General features: G+C 41.5%; 1 protein-coding gene across 14 annotated transcripts in view; it reads left to right on the top strand.

Moving 5' to 3' along the window:
- The first annotated feature begins 1,142 nt into the window (after positions 1 to 1,142).
- The window catches only part of MSI2 (musashi RNA binding protein 2), a 710,736-nt gene continuing 687,596 nt past the window's right edge, over positions 1,143 to 24,282 (top strand). For 5 of the 14 annotated variants that reach the window (XM_056556335.1, XM_056556336.1, XM_056556333.1 and 2 more), the window contains exons 1-5: positions 1,143 to 1,536; positions 1,833 to 1,873; positions 2,094 to 2,175; positions 4,023 to 4,107; positions 6,863 to 6,904. In XM_056556335.1, coding sequence (XP_056412310.1) covers positions 1,475 to 1,536; positions 1,833 to 1,873; positions 2,094 to 2,175; positions 4,023 to 4,107; positions 6,863 to 6,904 — 312 coding nt within the window. In that variant the 5' untranslated portion in view covers positions 1,143 to 1,474. The remainder of the gene's footprint in view (positions 1,537 to 1,832; positions 1,874 to 2,093; positions 2,176 to 4,022; positions 4,108 to 6,862; positions 6,905 to 24,282) is intronic. The other 9 variants (XM_056556337.1, XM_056556343.1, XM_056556340.1 and 6 more) reach the window with 6 other exon arrangements.

Raw genomic sequence — 24,282 nt, 5'->3', positions numbered from 1 at the left:
ACCCCCACACTTCAGGACACAGGGGGTCTAGAGATCAGGATCTTCTCACCTGTATGTATCACATGGTGATTTTAGGCAGTGCCTGTAGACCCCCACACTTCAGGACACAGGGGGTCTAGAGATCAGGATCTTCTCACCTGTATCTATCACATGGTGATTTTAGACAGTGCCTGTAGACCCCCACACTTCAGGACACAGGGGGTCTAGAGATCAGGATCTTCTCACCTGTATCTATCACATGTAGATCTCAGACAGTGCCTGTAGACCCCCACACTTCAGGACACAGGGGGTCTAGATATCAGGATCTTCTCACCTGATCTATCACATGGTGATTTTAGGCAGTGCCTGTAGACCCCCACACTTCAGGACACAGGGGGTCTAGAGATCAGGATCTTCTCACCTGTATGTATCACATGGTGATTTTAGGCAGTGCCTGTAGACCCCCACACTTCAGGACACAGGGGGTCTAGAGATCAGGATCTTCTCACCTGATCTATCACATGGTGATTTTAGGCAGTGCCTGTAGACCCCCACACTTCTGCACCCTGGTGGTCCTAAAGATCGGGATCTTGTCACCTGCTGAATCTCTTTATAACACTGGATTTACAAGTGTAGATAACATAAGCTTTCTTCTTATAGAATGAATCCCTACTATCTCGTGCTTCCATTCCATCTCAAGGTCTCTGCTTGCTGTCAGTGGATGGATGAGTAGGGTAATGAATCGCGCTGTCCTGTAGCTGACCTCATACCCATCAAGCCTCCTGTCACTGGTCTGACAGCTCCATAGAAAGCGGCGGCGCAGCTCTCACTATCCGCCCTGACACAGTACTATCACCACAGCAGTCTCTACAGCCGGTAGCGAAGACTTCGTAGTAGTGACTTGGCCAGCAGGCAGATGTCACCGAGCGCCCGCCGTCCAGTGCTTGCACCGCCCCGGAGCTGGCAGCTTAGGAGCCGCTATATTTAGCAGCCGGTGCCGGAGAGCCGCATCCACACAGTGCGCGCGTCACGGAGCGTCCTCTCCCCCTTGTTATTGTTGTTACTGGCCAGAAGCCGGAGGAGCCGGGCAGGTGGGCGGGCGGCGTGACGTCATGAGACACGTTCTGTGGCCCCGCCCCCCGGCCGGCAGGCGCTCTGGGAGACAGGGGGGAGGGGTTTCGGCTGCCGGGGGGCGGGAGGAGGAGGCGGAGGCAGAGCAATGCTGAGCTGATCCCACGTGTGACGAGCTCCTTCCCGGCTCAATAATCTTGTGTTGTGGCTCCTCTAGGCTGAGCTGCTGCTGCCTCTCTCTGTGTGTGACACCCAGCAGTCCCAGCGCAGGAGAGCCGCGGCTGTCACCCTGTGCCGTCTATGTGTGTGAGCCGGACTGCGGCCGCTCTGCGCTGACCCCTCTGCTCACCCGCTCTCTGCTGCCTGGGCTTCTTCTTTACTTTAGTGTTCTTCTTCTTCTCCCCTCTAACTGTGTCCAGGGGCTATGGAGGCAGATGGGAGCCAGGCCACCTCCGGGAGTCCGAACGATTCTCAGCACGACCCCGGGTAAGTTCCGCGGGATGGTGACCCCCAAGTGCAGGCTGGGGGGTGTGTGGGCAGAGGAGCCCGGCGGGCAGTGCATCCTCCCCCGCTGTGCCCGTTGACACCTGTCCCTCCGGTAGGTAGGCGGGCCTCCCGCGGTGGTTCGGTGTCTCCTCAGGGTTCTCCCTCATCCCTGTCTCCTCTGCCTCGTCCCCTCTCTCTATCCTCCCGTCTCTCCCTTGAAGCTTTTGTAAGTTACACGTCAAAATGGCCGATGTGACATCTGTGCTGACTTGTGTTGTGTTTTCTTCCCCTTGTAGTAAAATGTTTATCGGCGGCCTGAGTTGGCAGACGTCCCCAGGTAAGGCTGCTCTCCTGCAGGGTCTTTGTTCCTGGCTGTCTCCTCTCTGCCTCCCACTTCTTCTTCTTCTCCTCTCCTCCTTCTTTATTTATTTATTTCCCCCTTCCGAGTCCTCTATTCGACCCCTATCGCTGTTTGGGGCTGTGTGTATGGGGTGGGGGGCTGCTGGCCTCTGGACCCCTCATGGCTCATAGCTGTCATGTCTTGTCTTTGTGCACAGACAGCCTCAGAGACTATTTTAGCAAATTTGGCGAAATCCGAGAATGCATGGTGATGAGGGACCCCACCACCAAGCGATCCAGGTAACCCCCCATATGTGTCATGTGTATGTGTGTTACAGTGCCCCCACAACTTGTCCTGGACACCAGTGGCCTGGGCTCCCATCCCATATGGATGTACAGCTTCCAGTTGTCAGGCACACACCCCCTTGTCTTCTCGCTGCCTCGTCCTACTACAACCACTCTGTGTGCTTCCAGACCTTCACTGAAGAGACTGCTGTACCCAGTGCCCATCCACAGTCTCTATTCTGTGCCCAGTGCCCATCCACAGTCTCTATTCTGTGCCCAGTGCCCATCCACAGTCTCTATTCTGTGCCCAGTGCCCATCCACAGTCTCTATTCTGTGCCCAGTGCCCATCCACAGTCTCTATTCTGTGCCCAGTGCCCATCCACAGTCTCTATTCTGTGCCCAGTGCCCATCCACAGTCTCTATTCTGTGCCCAGTGCCCATCCACACTCTATTCTGTGCCCAGTGCCCATCCACACTCTATTCTGTGCCCAGTGCCCATCCACACTCTCTATTCTGTACCCAGTGCCCATCCACAGTCTCTATTCTGTGCCCAGTGCCCATCCACAGTCTCTATTCTGTACCCAGTGCCCATCCACAGTCTCTATTCTGTGCCCAGTGCCCATCCACAGTGTCTATTCTGTGCCCAGGGCCATAGTAATGTAACTCTGAGCCCTAGACTATGATGATCTTTATGCTTTAGTAAATATTGACACCATTTTCTTTATGCTTTTGTAAATATTTACACAATGTAACTTAAAGTTCTGAACTTCCCCCTGACATTGTGACCTGGGTCCAGTTAATTCTGTTACAATGATATAATATTTAGATACGATTTAGCTACATTCTTGGCCTGTGTCCAGTTAATTCCATTCTAATATTATTATAGTATTTAGATATGATTTAGCTACATTGTTTTGTCTCCTGTGGGGGATAAAACATGAAAACAAAGTACATTGTAGACCAGTGGTCTTCAACCTGCGGACCTCCAGATGTTGCAAAACTACAACTCCCAGCATGCCCTGACAGCCAACGGCTGTCCGGGCATGCTGGGAGTTGGGGTTTTGCAACAGCTGGAGGCACACTGGCTGTCCGGGCATGCTGGGAGTTGTAGTTTTGCAATGGTTTTGCAACAGCTGGAGGCACACTGGCTGTCCGGGCATGCTGGGAGTTGTAGTTTTGCAACAGCCGGAGGCACACTGGCTGTCCGGGCATGCTGGGAGTTGTAGTTTTGCAACAGCTGGAGGCACACTGGCTGTCCGGGCATGCTGGGAGTTGTAGTTTTGCAATGGTTTTGCAACAGCTGGAGGCACACTGGCTGTCCGGGCATGCTGGGAGTTGTAGTTTTGCAACAGCCGGAGGCACACTGGCTGTCCGGGCATGCTGGGAGTTGTAGTTTTGCAACAGCTGGAGGCACACTGGCTGTCCAGGCATGCTGGGAGTTGTAGTTTTGCAATATCTGGAGGTCCGCAGGTTGAAGACCAATGTTGTAGACCATTGTTTTCCAATCAGTGTGCCTCCAGCTGTTGCAAAACTACAACTCCCAGGATATCCAGGCATCCTGGGAGTTGTAATTTAGCAACAGCTGGAGGCACACTGGTTGGAAAACGCTGTTCTATACTGACTGTCATGTATGTGATATATATTATATATGTTTTACTTACAATGTGGAGAGTTTGGGGGGGGGGGGGGGGGGCCTCATTCGTGATGTGACTTTAACCTGTTAAAGAGTGTGTATATGTTTTTTATTTTAATGTTTGGTGCTTCTGTTTTTTTTTCTTTTTTTTTTGTTTATTTCCACGTTGTATCCGTGCTCAATGTTTAGCGCTCATTGTCATTTCTCTTGTTCTTTGTCTGATTTCAGAGGCTTCGGCTTTGTTACGTTTGCAGATCCTGCAAGTGTAGATAAAGTATTAGCTCAACCCCACCATGAATTAGATTCCAAGACGGTATGTTTTTTGCTTTTTTTATTTCCCTTTTATTTATATTTTTTTCATGTTCCGTTGGATGTCGTGCTGTAATGGTGTGTCTAGCAGGCACTTAGCTGTGGACCTCATACCTGGTGTGGCTAAAGTTTTAGCGTTACACCTTGCTCATTCCATTAATTGCAGATACTTTTTATACTATTTTGACTTGGTTTTGGTTGCTTTAAGGATATAAAACTCTCCCTTTTTTTATTTTTTTTATTTTTTCTCTCCCACCCCTCCAAGAAACTATCAGTCACCCCATCCTATGATGACTTAAGGTAGGCCAGTAGAGTTTTGGGATGACACCTGTCATTAAATTTGGGATTCTTACTACCACATTTGACCTTTTTGTGTTATTGTTGGATGAGTCAGATCCCAATTTGGCCAGTCTTCAGCGACTGTTAAAGGTCTACCAGCAATGTCTGGATCTGAGTTTCTCTAGTGTTTGAAAGTAGAAAAAAATAGCCTATTTTGCAACCTATTACCAGTTTAAGTATGCCTTAACAAAGCTTCTAGAGAGGCCGCTGACAAAGGATCCCCTGTATGGCGGGTGCCATGCTTAATGAGGAGGGAAAGGTGCGCTCATTACGCAGATTAGATAAAGGAGTTTTTAACCACTGTTAAATGTCAGAACCTTACTGTATCTATTCATTGATGCAAACAGCGTTACTGAAGCTAGATCATGAAATGTTGATTACACTTATGCGTTGTCTTTATGGTGATTGTGTAGTTATTGACCCAACTAGGTATTTTTTTTGTCATCCGTGTGTGTATACTGTATCTGCTAGTTCTCATAATAAATAGGTGTTTTGTTTGAACCAAAACAACTTTCCAGTCCAAATCCCTAAGCTTCACACCTGCTTCATTTTGTTGCTTGCTTAATTATTCCTCTATTATCAACGTGTTATGTGATCTATCCCACAATAATACAGCAAATAAACAGCAAACTGCTCGTCATTCCTTTCAGTAGGAAGGTGGATGACTTGCTGTAGTATTCTTATTAGTAGGCCAAATATATTCCTCCTTTCGGGGATGCATGAGCTCTGGTTAAAGAGGAAGGCAGAGTGGTCCTCGGAACGTAATGGTTTGTTTGTGTCTGTCACCACATTCTTGATCATTGCGTTGTCTAGTCTTTGACTCGTGTTTCAGCATTCAGTGCAGGAGGCAGCTCGGTTGGGTTTTGGCATGGAGTCACCGCTTTTGCTTACACTTACGTTAAAAGCTTTGATTTTAGGTAATGGCCCGCAAACCTCAGAAATAGTGTCATAGTCATTTTTTTTCTTAGCGGATGTGTAGAGACAGTAAGTAGTCTGTCTATTACTAACTTCTATTTTTTTGTTGGTGTTAGACTTTACTGTATGTAATAGTAGCAGGTGTGCATATGGTGACTTACACCCATACAGGTCTCCAAGGCAATATTTCAGACAGAAAATAATACTTGCCTTACTATATACCATCAGCAGCTTATATATTGAAGAGCTGTCACATATTAGTTAGCAGCTAGTCTAAAATTACCACTTTTATGTCAACATTTTTATTTCTATTCTATGGCTGTATGGCTTTAGCTCACCTGTTGCATTCACCTATTTTTCCTGGTAATTCAATGATTTTGTGACTTATTCAAACACTGTACTTGTGTGATGTGTTGAAGAATAAGATTGACTGGCCCATTTAAGGTGCTATATTCTGATCTCTATTGCTGCAACGCATCTTACTCTAGCCCCTATTAGGGGGTACAAAGTCTTTAACCTCATTGCCCACATTTTTAGGTTTCTAACATTGCAGTAAATGTTGTTCTGTGTGCAAGATCATGTTCACATTGTACTCTAGTGATTAAAGTGGAGTGCTGCCTCTACATTACAGAGCACCTGGATATTTCAAATTGAAAATTATTAAGTACATTGCTGCCTTTTCAAGTAAGCTGGGTGATAGTGATAGTGATGGTGATGGTGGGGAATCCATTGCAGCAGATTTCTCAGAGGAGCTGCTTAGATTGGTGTGTTTATCTCAGAAACATTTTGAAGGCTTTACATATAGCTTCTTGCCAGCCACAACATTTGCTTATTTCCAGTCCTCTAGGGAAAATCTACTTATTTATTCCTAAATGGTAATAGACTGCATGTCGCTTTTTAACAGAAGGATTTATGTTTTGAAGCAGGTATTGGCATCTGTATTTGGACGCGTTATCAGTGATTAGGTGGAAGCGGCAGCATGTTGCATCGCAGGCAGCTCAGAGTCGTGGCTCGGAAGGGGTTGAGTTTCCACAGATTAATCTGTTGGGTGAAGGTTTCTATCCAGAATTGTTTGCACATCACTCTGCAGAGTGGTGCATTATGAAGTACATGCAAATAACTTTAAGTTTTAGCTGTGGGGCTCAAACATCTGTTCAGCACACTGTGCAAGAAAGAAGCACTTTGTTATATGGATATCAGTGGGTCTCTTGTGTGCCTGCGAGTTGTCATTTTTCAGAACATTGTAATAAAGGAAATCAAATGTAATTTCTGTAAGGTAAAAACTGAGCACATTAAATTTCCCTTTTGTTCAGGCTAGTAACCCTTTTTGACTTTGTCGAGGCTGCAAAGCATTACAGTCTCTGCTAATATGTCCTTTCAACAGTTAAATGATAAATGCTTATAATACCACCCTTAAATATGAGCCATTAATCTCCGAGCAGGAAAGATGAATGCAAGCTGCTTACTAATTTTTTTTTTTCTTTCCCTATGTCCTGTCCTTTCAGATTGACCCTAAAGTTGCATTTCCAAGGAGAGCCCAGCCCAAGGTAAGTAGGAGGATCAATAATAGGATTTTCGGCACACAGAGAGTCATTGTTACCAGGCGGTTCATGTTTCAAACAGGGAATTGGAGATGAAAGCTTATAAAGCTGGAGCGCATGGCGTCTTAAGGGTATCAGCATATGGCTGGGAAACTACAGGGGAACTGTGGTGTCTAGGTTTAACTCTGTACTTACTAGGCCAGATTGTGACTGCTTTATTAAATTTTACTGTTACTAGGTTCTTGCTTTACAAACAGGCGAATAAAACTGATGCTTGTTTGTGAATTTCTTTATTTGGTATCCTTTTTAAGTAGAAACAAGTAGATGCTTTTGGTTGTAATTTTTCTATTCTTGAAATTAAACATTGTTGAAAAAAATGCTCAGTGAAGTGTTTGTTTTTATTATTTATTATGATTATTATTATTTCTGCTGTATTTTTGACACCTGGGAGATCTTGTTGTCCTGTAAGCATTTTGATAATGTTTTTATGATGTGATTGGTAGAAAAATACAATCAAGGCATAAAATCGTGTGTAACAAGTGATCTGTGATTTTTGTGTAGTCTGTAACAGTCTTCTTTACTACCGAACACAGCTTCTGTGGACATTTATAAAATGAAAGCAGTTCTAGTTGGTGGCACTTTATCAGCTTTGTTGGCTAGTCTGGTCACTGTTGTCTACTGCCTAAACATGTTTTTAGATCTGTCATTTCTAGTTTTGAACAGACAAAACATTGTCTCAATGGCTCACATATAACATTGCATCCATGACCATATTGTCACCTACCTTGGTTTTATTAGAAACACATTAGAACAAACACATTAGAACAAACACATTAGAACAAACAATCATCAACATGGGATTTGCAGCAGTTCAGAAATTTCACAGGCAGAATTCTTGGCACCATCCTAGTTAACAGTGAATGTAACTTGGTTACACATGACTAGTGTTCCATAGTTCACCAACAATAACTTTAAAATATTTTATTATTAATGTATTACATATATTCTGCACATAACTCAATACTCCAGAGATTGTTAGTTTGAAAAATTTTCATCACAAAACTGCATGATAACTGTGAATTTTACTAGACCTTAAAGGGGTACTCCGCTGCGCAGCATTTGGAATGAACTGTTCCGAACGCTGGAGCCGGTGCCGGTAGTCATGAGCTCCCGGCTCCGGCTCCAGCGTTCGAAACAGTTTGGTCCAAACGCTGAACAGTGGAGTACCCCTTTAACCAGCAGATTTAGTCATTTTAATATAATTTTCTATGACCTCCAAATTGTAGAGAATACATGATACTAAACAGGCTCAATTACGTTTTTCACTTTTACATACACAAATAAAACCTGGATTAGATATTCATATTATTCCCTTATACTCATATATTGATTGTAGATGCATTATACCCAGCACTTTACGCTTATGAAAGTTTTCATGCAACTTTGCATTGAAAAGTAGCGACAGTCTGACCCAAGCCTGCAATATCCATCTCCTATAGATGAAAGAAGTTCACCAATGTTTCTTATTACTGGTCCGTGCACGCCACAGAATTACCCAGTTGCTGTCAATGGGATTCCATCGCACAGTGTACACTATGGCATTTCAGCAACTGAGCTGACAAAATTTACCCATCAAAAGCATGAACATGTTCATTCTTTCAATATGATAGAATGAGGGGCACTGCTGGCTATAGGGACAGACCATGTCGGTGTTGTGGCCCTAGCACCAGCTAATTCAGTTTGTGCCAACTGTTCTGAAGTGTGCATGGACCCTAAGGCTCCTTTCACACTAGTGATTTCTCCGTTATTGAAGTTCCGTCACGATTTTCGGCAAAAACCTGCCGTTACAAAACCCTGATGGCCGAGACTAAATCACATTGCAGCCTATGGGATTTTGTAACCGCCCGTTTGCACCCGTATATGCCCGTAATTAATTGCGGACGTTATACAGTGACGGGACATTGTGGCGGAAAAATTACTGCATGAACTGTATAACGTCTGTAATGAATTACGGGCATATACGGGTGCAAACGGGCGGTTACAAAATCCCATAGGCTGCAATGTGATTTAGTCTCGGCCGTCAGGGGTTTTGTAACGGCAGGTTTTTGCTGAAAATCGTGACGGAACTTCAATAATGGAGAAATCACTAGTGTGAAAGGAGCCTAAGTCTTCATACACATATCTGCACATAATGGCCTAAATAGAGCAAAATATCAGCAATCCATGGTTGACAAGTAGTTAAATAATTTTAGTGCACTGTAATTTCTGAGTCAAAGCTAGACATGGACCAAACAGGAAAGAAGCATACGTGCTGCATTTATATTTCCCATTCCCTTAAATCCAATTCTGGCTTTGGCTGTGACACCAGTTTTAAACAGTTCATTTTCCCTCCAGACCACAAAGCATTAAACAATATGATAGACATTACACTATGTAATGAGGGGCTGAGGACACCAAAAAGGAAGTTCCTAATGTATTACTTTAAGAGGCTATCTTCTTACTCTAACCTTTTCATCCTATTCCCACACTTACATTCTGTTCTGCACATGACTGTTAGTGCCCTATTAGTAATGACTCTCTGCCCGGTCCTGGGCTTTATTACTGATCAATATCCTCGTTTTTGTTTCTGTATCTTTAATTGCCGACAACAGGGCTTTTTTTTTTTCTTTTTTCTTTCCCCCTCATTGTTCTATTGTATCGCAAACTTGAGTTTCAATAAAAGCTTCTTAGTTTGACTGTTAAAATCTGTGCTGTACCCAAAATTTGGCATCTTTTAAGCTTTGAGTCTGGTATCCAGCCCCTATGTTCTAAATGTGACAAGTGTCATTGGGGGAGATTTATCAAAGCATGTGGAGAGGAAGAGTGGTGCAGTTGCCCATAGCAACCAATCATCGCTTTTCATTTTTTCTGAGTTCTTTTTGGAAATGGAAGAAGTAATCTGGTTGCTATGGGCAACTGCCCCACTCTCCCTTTTCACATGCTTTGATGACTCTCCCCCTTGTGTATTACCTATGTCCTTGACTTTGAAGGTGTTCAGGGATTTTATTGGATGCAATATCTTTCAGTGTATAAGGCTTCTTGTTTTTGTTACTTTTGTATTTTGGGATTGCTCTCTTTAAACTGCTTTCTAATTTTATCTGCATCTCGATTAGGACTTAATATGCAGCTTGAGATCTGGAATAATCTTTGCTGTATCATCATGTTTTTAAAATAAGATAATCTAACTAAATTTTAAATTTTCACTTACGGTATACATCTCCTAAGTCTAGATGTATCAGGTGTTGGGCATGCAGTTCCTGTACAGGAGCAGTGGCCAAAATCAGTTGTTTTCATTTCTTTAACTATTTAAGAGGTGTTGCTACCATATACGTTTACAGCATATTGCTGGTGTACTCTAGGTCATTAGCTGATAGGTAGAAACTGCTAGGGTCTCAATGATATACTTACCTTGAAGGGGCGGTAGCGTTCTTCCTGGCTTGCCCTTTTAGTTCACTTCCGTTTTGAATTATTTTTTTTTTTTAAATCAATCGGTCATACAAAACCTGGAGTGATTTTTCCACAACAACAAAATGCAGCTCGGCTTTCATATCACAGCAAGCTGTAATAAAATAAAAAATGTACTATGGGCAAATCACTCCAGTTCTTGTCTTTGAACAAATTGATAAATATGGGCCCATGTTGGGTAATCCTGCCCGCTACAGTTGGGAAACATGAGGTTGCCACTTTATTTACAACATTTACTGATAGTAATTGTGTGATAATGAACTGTACTAGGTCTGCACTGCAAAAACTTGAAGTACTATAATGTACCCATGGAAAAATGTGTGTAAAATGACACGTCCCAGATCTGAGGACATAAACTGTCTATTTTATCATAATGACCAATCACAACTCCGCTTTCATAAATTAACGAGTTATGGTAAAATATCTGAGCTGTGATTGGTTACTAAGGGTTACTAAGGGCAGATTGATACATTTTTATCATTATTCCTATTTAATTCAAGAATTCTGACTATGGTCAAATGCATCCATGGCAGAATGTTTCCACTGCACATGAATGGGGACTTGAAAATGTCATCCACCTGTATTATACTGCTTATTGCACCATAAATCCATGGCAATTCTGCTTTATCTAAACGTGGCCTAATATACCAAAAGCCTGTGTTTGGAAATCCCTGGTGTGGAAATCCACTTGTTGCTCCCATTCAACATAGCATACAAAGTCCCAGGGTGGAGTATGCTTCTTCTATAGCAGGGGTATTTTGCAAACGCAAAGAAGATACATTCAAGTTTCCTTGTACTTCTTCACCATCTGGTAATCTTTTATTTTCTTTTTCAGTATAAAAACGTAGAGAATTAATACAGCTTATAACATGTTCATAGCTGAAGTATCTCTAGGTTCTAAAGAGAGTCAGGATCTGCCGTGCGAGGTTTCGGGGACCATCCCCTTACTCATGCGTGATGCATCACTTTTATTTGTCATTATCTAGAAATTAAAAGGGTTATCTACTTTAAACAATCATTTTAGATTGTCCCTTAATCATAGTAATAAACAATTCCACTGCTGGCACCCTCATGCTGCATGGCAGCAATCCTACAAGTGTGTCATTCCTCAGACCCTGTAGGGAGCCACTTTCTTCTTTTCATAATAAATGAGGGTTCTTAGTGAGGAACTCCATTCTGTTAACACACACAGGATTCCCTAATATGACCCCTTGCAAAATTGTGGAATAACCATACTTAGAAGGTATAAGCACAGCTTCTTATTCATAGCTAATACACAAACCACAGATATGAGTAAAAACAATGTATTTTTATTAGCTGAGAATTTTGGATTTCTGAAATGTTTTGCACAAATGAAAGGTGATTGAAGATTGAATTGCCTTGAAATTTACATTTCTCAAATACTGGTACAAGTTTGAAATTGCTGTCTAGTCTCCACAAAAATGGTAAATGGTCTGCAAACCCTGCTAAGCTTTTGGGACCTTGCCATCTGAAAGAAATTATGACCCCCGACACCCCCCCAAACAAGAGAGTTGTCTGAAACAGTGCAAAGGAATATAAATCTCCTTCATGATCAAAATTCTACATGGAGTACTGGAAAAGATATTTGATGTTCCCAGTCAGCTGTGTCCAATACTTGGTGCAAGAATAAACAAAATGGAAAGTTTTATTATAGTAGCACATACTGGTAGACCAAGGAAGGCATCAATGCCAGGCTAAAAAAAACTTGAAGATGTTTATTGCACAAATTAAACAAGAATCAAAGTTTGGGGCAGAACTGTAAGAAATCAGCTGAATATGAAGAATGAAAGTAAAGTAAAAATAAGTCCGTATTAACGCCTAAACAGGAAAAAAACAAGGTTACAGTGGGGTAGAGAGAGAAAGAAGATATGGTGGAGTGGGTAGCTTGGATGAAAGTCATATTCAACTATGAATTGTTATCTTTGCATTGGTTGAGGAGATGAGGCCTGAACTGTCTGTCGTTCAAATAAACCATGAAGATGACTGCCGGAACAAAATACATTTTTGGATACTTTTGTCTTGTCATCTATCGAAATTAGTTTTGGCGATTTTTTTTAAAATTTTTTTCAGGATAAAAGTATCTTTCCAGAGCAAAGGGTATTAAAGGAAAACTGTCAGAATAGTCACCTGCACAAACCAGTGGTACTGGCTGGTAGTGCGGGTGATGCTGAGAAAAACGATGCTTACAATGCCTGGATCCGTTGCTCCGTTCGTCTGATATCTCCTGCTTTCTGAATAGGCAAATTAGCAGTAAGTTGCACGGGCGAGGTTACGATTCAGCCTTCGGGCACAGATGTCAGCGCTGTTTCTTCAGCTCTCGGCCCGGCTAATCCTTATTCACTGCCCCCCTCAGCCTCTCCTCCCCACTCTGTAGTCGCGTTTACTGCGCATGTAGGCCGCGCTCAGGCCGCTTCCGGGTGTAGCCAGGAGGCTGTACATGCGCAGTAAACGCGATTACAGAGCGGAGAGGCAGTGAATAATGATTAGCAGGTCCGAGAGCTGAAGAAACAGTGCTGATGTCACAGTGCCCGAAAACTGAATCGTAACCCCGCCCATGTCACTACTAATCTGCATATTCAGAAAGGAGGAGATATCAGAGGAACGGAGCAACGGATCCAGACATTGTAAGCATTGTTTTTCCTCAGTGTCAGATTTCCAGAAACACAAGAAAAAAACAGTTTGAAAACCTAGCCTGAAACTAGAAACCACTTTAAAGGGGTACTCCGGTGGAAAACCATTTTTTTTTTTTTTTTTAACTGGTGCCAGAAAGTTTTAAACAGGTTTATAAATTACTTCTATTAAAAAATCTTTACCCTTCCAGTACTTATTAGCAGCTGTATGCTACAAGGAAATTTCTTTTCTTTTTTGTCTTGTCCACAGTGCTCTCTGCTGACACCTGATGCCCGTATCAAGAACTGTCCAGAGCAGGAGAAATCCCCATAGCAAACCTATGCTTCTCTGGACAGTTCCTGACACAGACAGAGGTGTCAGCAGAGAGCCTTGTGGACAAGACAAAAAAGAAGTTCAAAGTACAATTTTATGCTTAAACAGATGTAGGAACTGGCTTGGTTAAATGTTACAGAATATTCTAATTGTAATAAACACACTTGTGTTATAGTCTCTAGTCATTGTTGGGCATAGTTAGCAGAAATGTACCAACTCCACCTACGGCTTGTAAATAAAAATAACAAAACAATTGCCAATTGGCAAGGTTTAAGCACGTATGCCACTGCCAGATTCCTCAGATAATTATTTCCTATGGTACATTCATACATACAGGTTTCTGCTGCAGATTTCAATGTAAATTTAACTGATAGAATGAAGCTTCAAAACCTCTGCAGATCATGTACATATGAAGGTACCCCTATGGAACTATGAGGACATATCCCTGAACAAATATAATTGTCATGATCAGGCTATGGTCAACTGAAGTGCCTTCGTGCCAATTCACCAGATCAAGAGGGACATGTACTTAGATGTCCTAATTCATATAAGCATTTGAAGATCAATATAGATATCTATTTTATTTTTATGCATTTAAATGTTCAAACTACTATGTCAAATACAACTTTGTCTTAACTGTCTCCTAAACACAGAACCTGGAACTGAGAACACTATCCTGTAGCTTTATTACAATTTTTAGTATTCCAGAGTGAACAAAAAGCAAAGTGGCGGATCAGTTGATTTATAGTACGTAGAATTTGGTTTTGACTGCTGACTTGTAGTGTTCGTTTGTCTTGATACAAAAACATAGCTTTATCTGGGAAGTTTTAGGTTTATGATGTTGACGTGAATAAGCAAAAATATAAACACAACCATAGAATTTAACCCCTTAAGTACCAGAGCATTTTTTGCACATCTGACCGCTGTCATTTTAAATATTAAAGGGGTTATCCAGGAAAAAACTTTTTTTTTTTTTTAATATATATATATCAACTGGCTCCAGAAAGTTAAACAGATTTGTAAATTACTTCTATTAAAAAATCTTAATCCTTTCAGTACTTATGAGCTTCTGAAGTTAAGGTTGTTCTTTTCTAAGTGCTCTCTGATGACACGTGTCTCAGGAACCGCCCAGTTTAGAAGAGGTTTGCTATGGGGATTTGCTTCTAAACTGGGCGGTTCCCGAGACACGTGTCATTAGAGAGTACTTTGACAGAAAAGAACAACCTTAATTTCAGAAGCCCATAAGTACTGAAAGGATTAAGATTTTTTAATAGAAGTAATTTACAAATCTGTTTAACTTTCTGGAGCCAGATGATATATAAAAAAAAGTTTTTTTCCTGGAATACCCCTTTTAATAACTCTGGAATGCTTTTACTTTTCATTCTGATTCAGAGATTGTTTTTTCGTGACATATTCTGCTTTATGTTAGTGGTAAAATTTCTTCCACTAATTTTTGCATCATTTCTTGGTGAAAAATTCCAAAATTTGATGAAAGATTTGAACATTAGCATTTTTTTTCTTTGCAACACTCTGCTTATGAGGAAGATCGACATCCCAAATAAATTATATATTGATTCAAATATACAATATGTCTACTTTTATGTTGGCATCATAAAGTTGACATGTTTTTACTTTTGGAAGACATCAGAGGGCTTCAAAGTTTAGCAGCAATTTTCCACAACATTTTCTAAATTGGAATCTGGATTTGAAGGGCCTTCATATTAAGAATAACCCATAAATGACCCCATTATAAAAACTGCACCACCTCAAAATGGTATTCAAAATGACATTCAGTAAGTGTGTTAACCCTTTTGGTGTTTCACAGAAATGGCAGCAAAGTGAAGGAGAAAATTAAGTCTTTATTTTTTACACTCATGTTCTTGTAGACCCAGTTTTTGAATTTTTATAAGGGGTAAAAGGAGAGAAATCCATTTTGTAACCCAATTTCTCTCGAGTAAGGAAATACCTCATATGTGTATGTCAAGTGTTCGGCGGGCGCAGTAGAGGGCTCAGAAGGGAAGGAGCGACAATGGGATTTTGGAGAGTGAGTTTTTCTGAAATGGTTTTTGGGGGTCATGTCACATTTAAGAAGCCCCTGTGGTGCTAGAACAGCAAAAAAAAAAAAAATAAATAAACACATGGCATACCATTTTGGAAACTAAACCCCTCAGGGAACGTAACAAGTAGTACAGTGAGCCTTAACACCCCACAGGTGTTTGATAAATGTTCATTAAAGTGGGATGTGGAAAGGAATTTTTATTTTTTTTTTTACACTAAAATGCTGGGGTTACCCCCAAATTTTTCATTTTCACAAGTGGTATTTGAAGAAAATGTCACCGTAAATTTGTAAATGCATTTCTTTGGAGTAAGGACATACCTCATATCTGGGCGTAAACAGCTCTGTGGGTGCACAACGGTCTCGGAAGAGCAGGAGCGCAGTCAGGGGCCTTGAGCATTTACAGAGCTACCTATGGAGCCAGAACATCGGGACCCCCTCTCAAGGAACGTTACATGGGGTACACGAAGTTTGTAAAGTGGGGTACAGTGGGCCGTAAAATGACAAAATAGGTTATGTTCCCAGGATAATGACTTTTTTTTTTTTTTATGAAAGTTATTTTGGGGCAATTTAGTGGTTTATGGTGTTAAAATTTGGAATGTATTCTGGACTTGGTACATTGTGGTCAAATTATGGGAAATTTTAAATTAATAGAGAAAATCTAGTATTCCATGGAAGTGTGATACTCCCTGAAGCAGTTTTTAATGCAGAGGCCCTGATGATCGGGGCGAGTGTCACATTGAGTGGTGGTGTCCTTCAGTATCCCCCTCCTTTCACACACACTGCATTTTTTCTGGAATCGGCCCTGCTTTCTAGTGTGAGGATCTCACCTGGAAAGTGTTGGCCTGGGACGATCCTGGCACCTATAACTTCAGTTCCTTGTAAAGGAACTCTTTCCCGGTCTCCAAAGATCAGGGCCTTTAGGACATCTTCTTGGAACTGGAGGAATGTCCCTGTTTGCCAGCGTACTGGGACAGTACAAAAGAGTTGTACATGGCAACCTGTACCAAGTTGACCGCAACTTTTTTGTACCATACCCGTGTTTTCTGCATGGCGTTATATGGCTTGAGAATTTGATCATAGAGAGAAACTCCCCCCATATACTGATTGCAGCCCAGAATGCAGTGGGGCTTGAGGACCGTTGTTGTGGTACCTCGCACAGGGACAGGTGAGCTGCCGTTACCATGAATTGTGGTCAGCATAAGGACATTCTCTTTTATTTTTTTTCTCTCCAAACTGTACCTCCTACCTGTCCCTGTACACTGAAGCTCATCCTGACTACACAGCTCTTCTTCAGCACTGAGGGGCACAGATCTTGGCAGAGGGGGGGGGTCCCTGGCTTTTTCTCCCAGCTCTGCCCGCTGACTGAACTCGGTTGGCTAGCAGAGCTGAGAGAAGGGGACATTAAAGGGGTACTCCCCGGGAAAATTTTTTTTTTTTTTTTAATCAACTGGTGCCAGAAAGTTACAGATTTGTAAATTACTTCTATTAAAAAATCTTAATTCTTCCTGTACTTCTCAGCTGTTGTATGCTCCACAGGAAGTTCTTTTCTTTTTGAATTTCCTTTCTGTCTGACCACAGTGCTCTCTGCTGACACCTCTGTCCATTTTAGGAACTCTCCGGCGCAGGAGAGGCTTGCTATGGGGATTTGCTTCTACTCTGCACAGTTCCTAAAATGGACGTCAGGGCATACCTGTACCCCCCGGGGTCCCTAAGTGGTTAAAAAAATTGTGCTTTAGGTTCATATGTGTTGCAGGTGCCTACAAAGATCAAGCCTGTTCCTCTGTGCTGAAGCATAAATGGAAGTAAATGGTTAAACAGCTTTCCTGAGGCCCTTTTACTTCTTCCTAAGCTCCAGCTAATATTTAGTGTGAAATAGAGAGCAGGAGCTTGTATTTCAGAAACAGATTGTATTGTGATATTGTTGCTTTTGGAAATTTGTTCCTATACTGGGGTGCACCACCTGCAACTTTATCAGGTTTGGTATGCTTCATTTTAGTCTTAATGTGTAGCTTGTATTGTGTGTTTTCACTTTAAGGGTATGGTTCCACGTAGTGTACACACAATGTATTTTGCTGCTTATCTGCTGCTGCATAGTTTCCTACCCATTGAGATCCATGGGTAGCAAAATCAGCTACAGAAAGTACGCAGCAAAATGTTACGTATTTGCCATGTGGGACCCGTACCCTTAATGTGAAAACACACAATCAGGTTGCATTGCAGTTTCAAATTGCAGTGCAACTGCAATGCAACCTTATCGTGTTTTCACTCCAAGGCAGAGTTCATACTGAGAAATCTCTAGCCGTAAATGTTCGATGTTGTGACCAACGGAGACTGCACGGACATTGCCGTCCCCATAGATGTCAATGTATTCCATACAGATTCCGCTGAAAGAATAAACAAGTGTGCAATGAAACTCTGCTGCACTGCAATTTCTGAGTGCAATAAGTCTTGGAAATTCCTTTAGTATAAATCCTGCCTAAAGTTCAGAAGGGAAGTGTTCACATGTTTCACATATGTCTACATGTAACATTTATCTCAGTGGTTCAGGCTCCTTGATAAGTTTGGTATATTGTTAGATTAAATGGGCACTGTCAGATACAAAAACTTTTGCTATGTTGTAAAGCATGCACAACCAGTAGGTTTTATAATTGCTTTCATTAGAAAATGTTCTGTATTTCATACTAAAAAAGCCAGTCAAACTGCCCCCTCCCCTGCCTGCTAGGACACATACTAGTCCTGCTGTGTCCATGCATCATCACCTATGTCATGGACACACTTCCTTGATTGACAGCTGTGAGTGCAGGGCTCATAACTGGAGGAAAAATCCTCCCACTGTCAGCTTGTGTCCCGCTACTGTCAGTGAGAACAAGCTGGGAGTTGTAGTTTTGCTAATGCTAGGGGAGATGTGAGCAGACAGCATACTGAGGGAGGGGGCGGAGACTGCACAGTGAGGCCACGCCCCTCCCTTTGAGAGGAATTCAGACTAGTGAGCTAAATTAAAAGTGTAATAAAAAAATTAATAAAGGTGCTAGACACATAAAAATTAGATGTTCATGGTCAGGATTAGGTACTGAGTGATATATTCAAACAAAATTGTTTTTTTGTTGGATCTGACGGGTACGCTTTAACCCCTTAACGACGCAGGATGTTTATTTACGTCCTGCGCCGGCTCCCGCGATGTGAAGCGGGATCACGCCGCGATCCCGCATCATATCGCGTTGGTCCCGGCGCTCATCAACGGCCGGGACCCGCGGCTAATACCACACATCGCCGATTGCGGCGATGTGCGGTATTAACCCTTTAGAAGCGGCGGTCAAAGCTGACCGCCGCTTCTAAAGTGAAACTGAAAGTGACCCGGCTGCTCAGTCGGGCTGTTCGGTGTCCGATCGACGAATGACTGCTCCGTGCCTGAGATCCAGGCAGGAGCAGTCAAGCGCCGATAACACTGATCACAGGCGTGTTAATACACGCCTGTGATCTGTGTAAAAGATCAGTGTGTGCAGTGTTATAGATCCCTATGGGACCTATAACACTGCAAAAAAATGTAAAAAAAAAGTGTTAATAAAGGTCATTTAACCCCTTCCCTAATAAAAGTTTGAATCACCCCCCTTTTCCCATAAAAAAAATAAAACAGTGTAAAAAAAAATAAAAATAAACGTATGTGGTATCGCCGCGTGTGTAAATGTCCGAACTATAAAAATATATCATTAATTAAACCGCACGGTCAATGGCGTACGCGCAAAAATATTCCAAAGTCCAAAAAAGTGTATTTTGGTCACTTTTTATACCATTAAAAAATTAATAAAAAGTGATCAAAAAGTCAGATCAAAACAAAAATCATACCGATAAAAACTTCAGATCACGGCGCAAAAAATGAGTCCTCAGACCGCCCTGTACGTGGAAAAATAAAAAAGTTATAGGGGTCAGAATATGACATTTTTAAACGTATACATTTTCCTGCATGTAGTTATGATTTTTTCCAGAAGTGCGACAAAATCAAACCTATATAAGTAGGGTATCATTTTAACCATATGGACCTACAGAATAATTATAAGGTGTAATTTTTACCGAAATATGCACTGCGTAGAAACGGAAGCCCCCAAAAGTTACAAAATGGCGTTTTTTTCTTCGATTTTGTCGCACAATGATTTTTTTTTCCGTTTCGCCGTGCATTTTTGGGTAAAATGACTAAAGTCACTGCAAATTAGAATTGGTGACGCAAAAAATAAGCCATAATATGGATTTTTAGGTGGAAAATTGAAAGGGTTATGATTTTTAAAAGGTAAGGAGGAAAAAACGAAAGTGCAAAAACTGAAAAATCCTGAGTCCTTAAGGGGTTAAAGGGGTGCTCCGGTGAAAACCTTTTTTCTTTTAAATCAACTGGCTCCGGAAAGTTAAACAGACTTGTAAATTACTTCTATTAAAAAATCTTAAGCCTTCCTTACTTATTAGCTGCTGAATACTACAGAGGAAATTCTTTTCTTTTCTTTTTGGAATGCTCTCTGATGACATCACGAGCAGTATTGATCACGGCATCTGAGTATTGATCACGGCATCAGTATTGATCACGGCATATTGATCACAGCATCGCGATCGCTGAAGTCTGCCGTTACTGGCAGGTCCCTGGCTGATGATGGCAGCCACGACTCGCCGTGCATGATGTGAGCACCCATCCGGTGCTCGCGTCATGTATAGGACGTAAATGTATCTCCTGGTGCGTTAAAGTGGTATTCCAGGAATTAAACAGGCCTTTTTTTTTCTTTCAAAGGCCTCTTGCTGTTTGTCTCTGTAATACCACACCCAAAAGTGGAGAACAGGAGGGCGCTGCACCTGTTTATACACTTGTACAAGTCTACATTCACTTCCTCACTTTTTTAATTCATAAATAGTTAGAGATTTTTCCAAATCCTACATCACCATTTACTTTGGGGATAAAGCAAAAGTAAGCAATTTTGCAACTAAATGTTGTTTGCAAAATTGCTTACATTTTATTCTTATTGCCTAGAATACAGAGGATGGCCGGGCTGCTGACATTACACCCTCTGCTTAATCGCAGAGGGTCAGAATCCTGGGAGTGTGCTCCCCTGTCCTGCCACCTCCTGTGTGTGACAAATGGCTCACAGACCTCCACAGTGCTTGTGTGCTGTCCCTGGAACCATCTGTGATGAGCTTGTCACACAAGAAGGTGACGGGGCAGGACAACACTCTTGAGAGAGCTCCCTGCATCGCTCCAACACGGTCTGTAAACAATGTACTGCCCCCATCAAAACCGGGAAGTGGATCAGGACAGAGCAATGCAGGGAGCAGTAAATAGGAAGTTGAACAACCCCTTTTAATAAAGGAGGAGAAAAAACGATAGCAGATGTAAGACCACTTTTGCTTGCAAATCAATAGAAATTGTTATAAGTGTACCAAAGTGTGTAACCTGTGTCACTAAAATAGCAGTTGCTGTTTTTTTTTTTTTTTTTAGTAAATACTGTATCCAGGGGTTGGTTAGATGTGTACAGCTGTTCATCTTCACCTGTTTAGTGGGAAGGAGAGAAATACCATGCCTTACTGATCATGGGGATTTGGCAGCTGGGACCTTCACCATTCCTTAGAATGAAGGGGCTACAGTGCTGGTTAGATTGTAATGTTAAGGAATATGTTTTTTGATGTGAGGTTGTAGATTATGTACAGTATTAATCTGTAATGTAACATAAATAATAGAAATATGTACTCTGTTACACATTGTGTTACTTGCCACTTTTAACTGTGCTTGTGTAAACTATGCATTAAGATAAAAAGCTAACTCTAGGGAGTACAGTATTATGGGTAATCATGTGAAATATTTTAAAGGAGTTCTCCAACTGAAATCTTTTATCCCCCGCTGTGCCCGGGCTGTAAAACTATACAAAATAAACTTTCACTTACCTGCCTACGATCCCCCGTTGTTCCGATATCGCCGCTCGTGCTCCGGTCCCTGTCAGCTTCCTCTTCCTGCGGGTCGGTGACTTCACTCTGCACTCAGCCTATCAGCAGCCGCGACGGGACATTGCTGCGGCCGCTGATAGGCTGAGCGCAGAGTGAAGTCACCGACCCGCAGGAAGTGGAAGGGACCGGAGAACGGGACGGCGATATCGGAACAGGGGATCGTAGGCAGGTAAGTGAAAGTTTATTATGTATAATTTTACAGCCCAGGCACAGCGGGGGTTAAAAGTTTTTTTTAGCTTAGAGAACTCCTTTAAGTATAAGAAAAGGATTTCTGAACAGAATGGTTTGTTTTTAGGTAGGAAAGTAATGCATCAAATCTGGGCCACTAGTACACAAACCTATTAAAATTTGTGCACAAATGTGATGAAACTCAGCAAGGCTTGCCAAACTAAAGAAGTGTTGGGTTGATGTTATATTAGTTCAAGAGTATATGTTTACTCGGCGGAATGTGCGCCCAGAAATTTTCTGAGCAGACCTGCTTCAGGTGCTCGGAAATACACCGTCTCCATAGACTGAAATGCATTTCAGAACAGATTCTGTAGAAAAAATGAATATGTCAATTCTCTCTGTGTACATCAGAATAGGAATTTATGTGGCAGATGTTTCTGCTGTGGAAATTCTGCCATGTGCAGGGGGCAGCAGAATCTAATTGAAAACAATGGGAGTCTGCTACAACAGAATTTCTGAGCAGAATTTTTCCGCTGCATTCCACTCGGAAATTCTCCAGTGTGATTGGAGCCTAAAGGTAAAATCATTCCCTGCCATCTTAGCTTTACTATATTTCATACTTATTTTAGGAAAATGTGTACATGTTTTAGATGTTACTTTTCTAACTACGTGTCCCCAACAGGTAAATCTTTGTAAAGGTTACCAATGAAATACTTATTGCACCTGTGAAAGGATTGCAAAAGTTGTTCCTTTGTTTAGATGCAGCTGTATGTATTGTTTAGCATGAAGGCATTTTACTCTGCTTCAAGCCCTTTTATTTGAAATTGGAGCTGAATATAGAATGTCTAAGCTTAATGGTGGCAAATCTTTGGTGCTGTAAGAACAGTAATTGTAAAGAATGCATTATGAAATACCAATCACTTTAATGCCTTTAAAACACCACTTCATTCACAACTGATACCGGAATTTTGTGAATAAGCATACTATAAATTGTGCCTTGGGACAGCAGATTGTAGATTTTTTTTATTATGCTTTGTCCTGAGCTTTATTTCAGCTTAATTATGCATCTCTTATGACCTGCCAAAAAGAAGTGGATGAAGAGAAGACACCTTTTTAAGCAACTTTCTTTGAGGAAAATGGTTTCCCCTTACAAGCCCACACCCCTGCCTGGACAAAGTAGCCTAAACTGAATGTGTTGCCATGATTTGTTTTCCTTTTTAGAGCCAGATACTGAAACCTTCTTAATTTATTTTTATTTGTATGTTATTCAATGAGGCATAACAAACATTATATTTTAATAGTTTGAACAATTCCTGCATGGCCATACCAAATATTTTTTGGAGTTCCTCTCTTTTGTTTATGTTTCAATTTACAACACCGGAAATGGGGAGGACTTTTTTTTTTTTTTGGGGGGGAGGTTATAAGAGGATTTTTAACCCCTTAAGGAAGCAGGGTTTAGCCATAACTAGGGATGTCCCAATGCCATTTTTTTTCTAAACACAGAGTAAGAGTAGCAAAAAATTATAATTTTTTTTTTTTTTTTAAAGGGGTACTCCGCTGCTCAGCGTTTGGAATGAACAGCTGTCACGCCCCCTCCCATAGACTTGCATTGAGGGGGTGGGGCGTGACGTCATAAGGGGATTGGGGCTTTGACGTCACGAGCTCCCGGCGCTGGCTCCAGCGTTCGGAACAGTTTGTTCCAAACGCTGAGCAGCGGAGTACCCCTTTTAAATACTTGCCAATACCAATTACCGATACTTTTTTTTTAATGTCGTGTGACTTTTTATTTTTTTATGGGGAAAAGGGGGGTGTTTTCATTAGGGGAAGAGCTTTTTTTTTAACATTTTTTATACAACATGTAATAAATGTTAAAGTATATCCCCTCCCCAGATAACTGTCCCCTATATAAAAACTCTCATACAAGCTGTTTAGGTTGTAGGTAGCCCCCTATTAGCTTGGCAGTCAGTCTCAGTAATGGCTTGTAGGCAGTAGAGGCCCCTCACATTAGGTAGGCAGCAAAAGTCCCTCTCATTAGGTAGGCAGCAGAAGCCCCAGATCCTCTACAAGTACTTGTACAAATGTCCAGTATCGGTATTGGGACATACCTAGCCATAACACTTATAATTTTATACTCACAGACCCATTTGAGGGCTTGTTTTTTTGTGCCACCAATTGTATTTTGTATTAACATCCCTCATTTTACCACAAAACGTACATTGAAACAAAAATATTTGTGGGGCAAAGTAAAATAGAAAAAAAAAAAAAACTTTAACTTTTGGGGGGGGGGGGGGGCATCAGTTTGAAGGCAGTGCACTTTTCATTAAAAATTACACATTTTCTTTGATTATGACAATATTCAATTTATATAGGTGTTATTTGTTTTACAACTTTAAAAAAAATATCTTTTTGTACGTAAATTAGAATGCTTAAAATTGTCCTTCTGACCCCTATAATTTTTATTTTTTCCTGTATACAGGGATGTATGAAGGCTAATTTTTTTTGAGCCGTGATCTATAACTTTTTGTCGGTACCACTTTTGTTCTGATGGGACTTTTCGATCACTTTCTATAAAAAAATTTTAATGATTTATAAAGTGACCAAAAATATGCAATTCTTGACCTTGGTATTTTTTTTTGCGTTCCTTAAGGGGTTAAAAACGTATTATTTTTTTATGTCCACTTAAAAGAATTTTATAAACAATCATTGGGTTGTTTTT

The sequence above is a fragment of the Hyla sarda genome, chromosome 2, assembly GCF_029499605.1.
Source record: "Hyla sarda isolate aHylSar1 chromosome 2, aHylSar1.hap1, whole genome shotgun sequence".
Lineage (NCBI taxonomy): Eukaryota > Metazoa > Chordata > Amphibia > Anura > Hylidae > Hyla > Hyla sarda.
Note: the sequence above shows the minus strand (reverse complement) of the source record. Positions and strands in the feature narration are given on the sequence as shown.